At 59.9% G+C, this 1508-nt stretch overlaps 1 protein-coding gene across 1 annotated transcript; it reads right to left on the bottom strand.

Moving 5' to 3' along the window:
* Window positions 1-779: 779 nt before the first annotated feature.
* On the bottom strand, window positions 780-1276 carry LOC104624972 (uncharacterized protein C1orf111 homolog; the record flags this gene model as incomplete). The annotated part of the gene is made up of 1 exon (XM_010292471.1): window positions 780-1276. A coding segment is annotated over one exon (497 nt), but the record flags the coding sequence as incomplete, so codon positions are not given.
* Window positions 1277-1508: the final 232 nt, after the last annotated feature.

The raw sequence follows: 1508 nt of genomic DNA, 5'->3' as shown, positions 1-1508 counted from the left end.
GGGACCCTGCCAGCGTCCCGCCATGCCGCGGGTGTACATGTGTAAATGGTCCTCCTCCTAACTCAGCGCTGCCTCCAAGACGCCTCTTTAGCCTCTTTCTTTTGTTATGGACCTTGACTGAGGATTTATAGCTATATTTTTTGTCCTTCCTTTTCCTACAACTGTCGTGTTACTAACTGTTGACTCAATCTATCTGGGAAACCAATCTGTCAATGTAAGTGCACTTAACCTTTGGGTGTTGTCATTAGTCAACTGGCTTTTGCTAAATAAATCTTTCTATTTCTCAAGACTTTCTGTTGTCTGTTCCTTCTCGCTGACTCTCTTTCTTTCTGGACTTCTCTCCCACTTCACACTGGGAATCTGCACCGGTGGTGGCATCCCTTGGCCTTGCACAAGACCCTCTCCAACCTAAGCATCCTCCCCTGCGGGACGCTTGCTTGTGGTGCCAGCCGTGAAAGCGAGGTGCCCCAAATGGGAGTAGAGGGGCTTCAGCCTGCCCCTTCAGCCACTGCGCAGCGCAGGCTCGTCTCAGGGCTGACCTGACAGCTCAAGATCCCAGCTCTCCGCAGAGATGCTAAGCAGCGCTTTCAGGGGCTCGGGAGATTTTTGGCTGCTGGGGAAGGAAAAGTCGGGAAGAGCTTCTCTTAAAGGGTGTCGGAAGTGTTGTGTAGGCAAGAGCAGCAGGCAGACAGGGCCGGCTGCTCCTAAAACAATTTATTCTGCCGCTGGCAGGAGCGATGGAGCAGTGCCCTCCCGCGGCGGCTGCCCCGCTGGCGGGGCTACCCCGGCACCCTGGGGGCTGCAGCCTCCTGCTCCTTGTGCTCCTTCTCCCACAGGGCCTTGAGCCTGCGGTAGTACACCTTGCAGCTGTAGCCCTCCTGGGAGCTGTGCTGGATGTGGGTCTTGACCGACCACAGCGTGGGGAAGACGCGGCAGCATGACATGCACTGGTAGCCACTCTGGGGCTCCGGCTGCCACTGGGAAGCGGTGAGGATGTCCCGGACCGTGATGCTGGCTCTGCCGCTGTCCTGCCTGTCTCTCTCAGGGGGCCAGGGCTTGTCTGAGGAGCCAGAGGAGGAGCAGACGATCTCCGAGAAGTCATCGGGCTCCTCGGGCTCCTGGGCTCTGGCAGTCAGGCTGGAGGAGAGGCTGCCCAGGCGCTGCTGGGCGGCCCCTTTGGTGGACATGAAGTAGCTGTAGGGCGAGAACCAGGGCCGGTAGACGGTGCAGGTGTGGGCAGGGATCTCGCTGTCCGGCGGGGCTGCGGGGCCGCAGGCTGTGGAGAAAAGAGTCTGCAGTGAGTCAGGGGATCCTGCAAGAGCCCGGCCCCTCGGGGCTTGGACTGGTGCTGGGGACCCTTCCTGTCTCCATGGGATGCAGAGGTGGCTGGTCTTAGTATGCCGCCCCGGCCTGGAGGGTGCCATCCCTCTCCCCACGGGATGCCGGGGTAGAGATAGGTACGGGGTGCTGGCAGGCACCGGGGCACCGGCACAGGACAAGGCTCACCC

The sequence above is a fragment of the Phaethon lepturus genome, unplaced genomic scaffold (genome assembly GCF_000687285.1).
Source record: "Phaethon lepturus isolate BGI_N335 unplaced genomic scaffold, ASM68728v1 scaffold50838, whole genome shotgun sequence".
Classification (NCBI taxonomy): domain Eukaryota; kingdom Metazoa; phylum Chordata; class Aves; order Phaethontiformes; family Phaethontidae; genus Phaethon; species Phaethon lepturus.
This window is presented reverse-complemented; position numbering and strand designations above follow the sequence as displayed.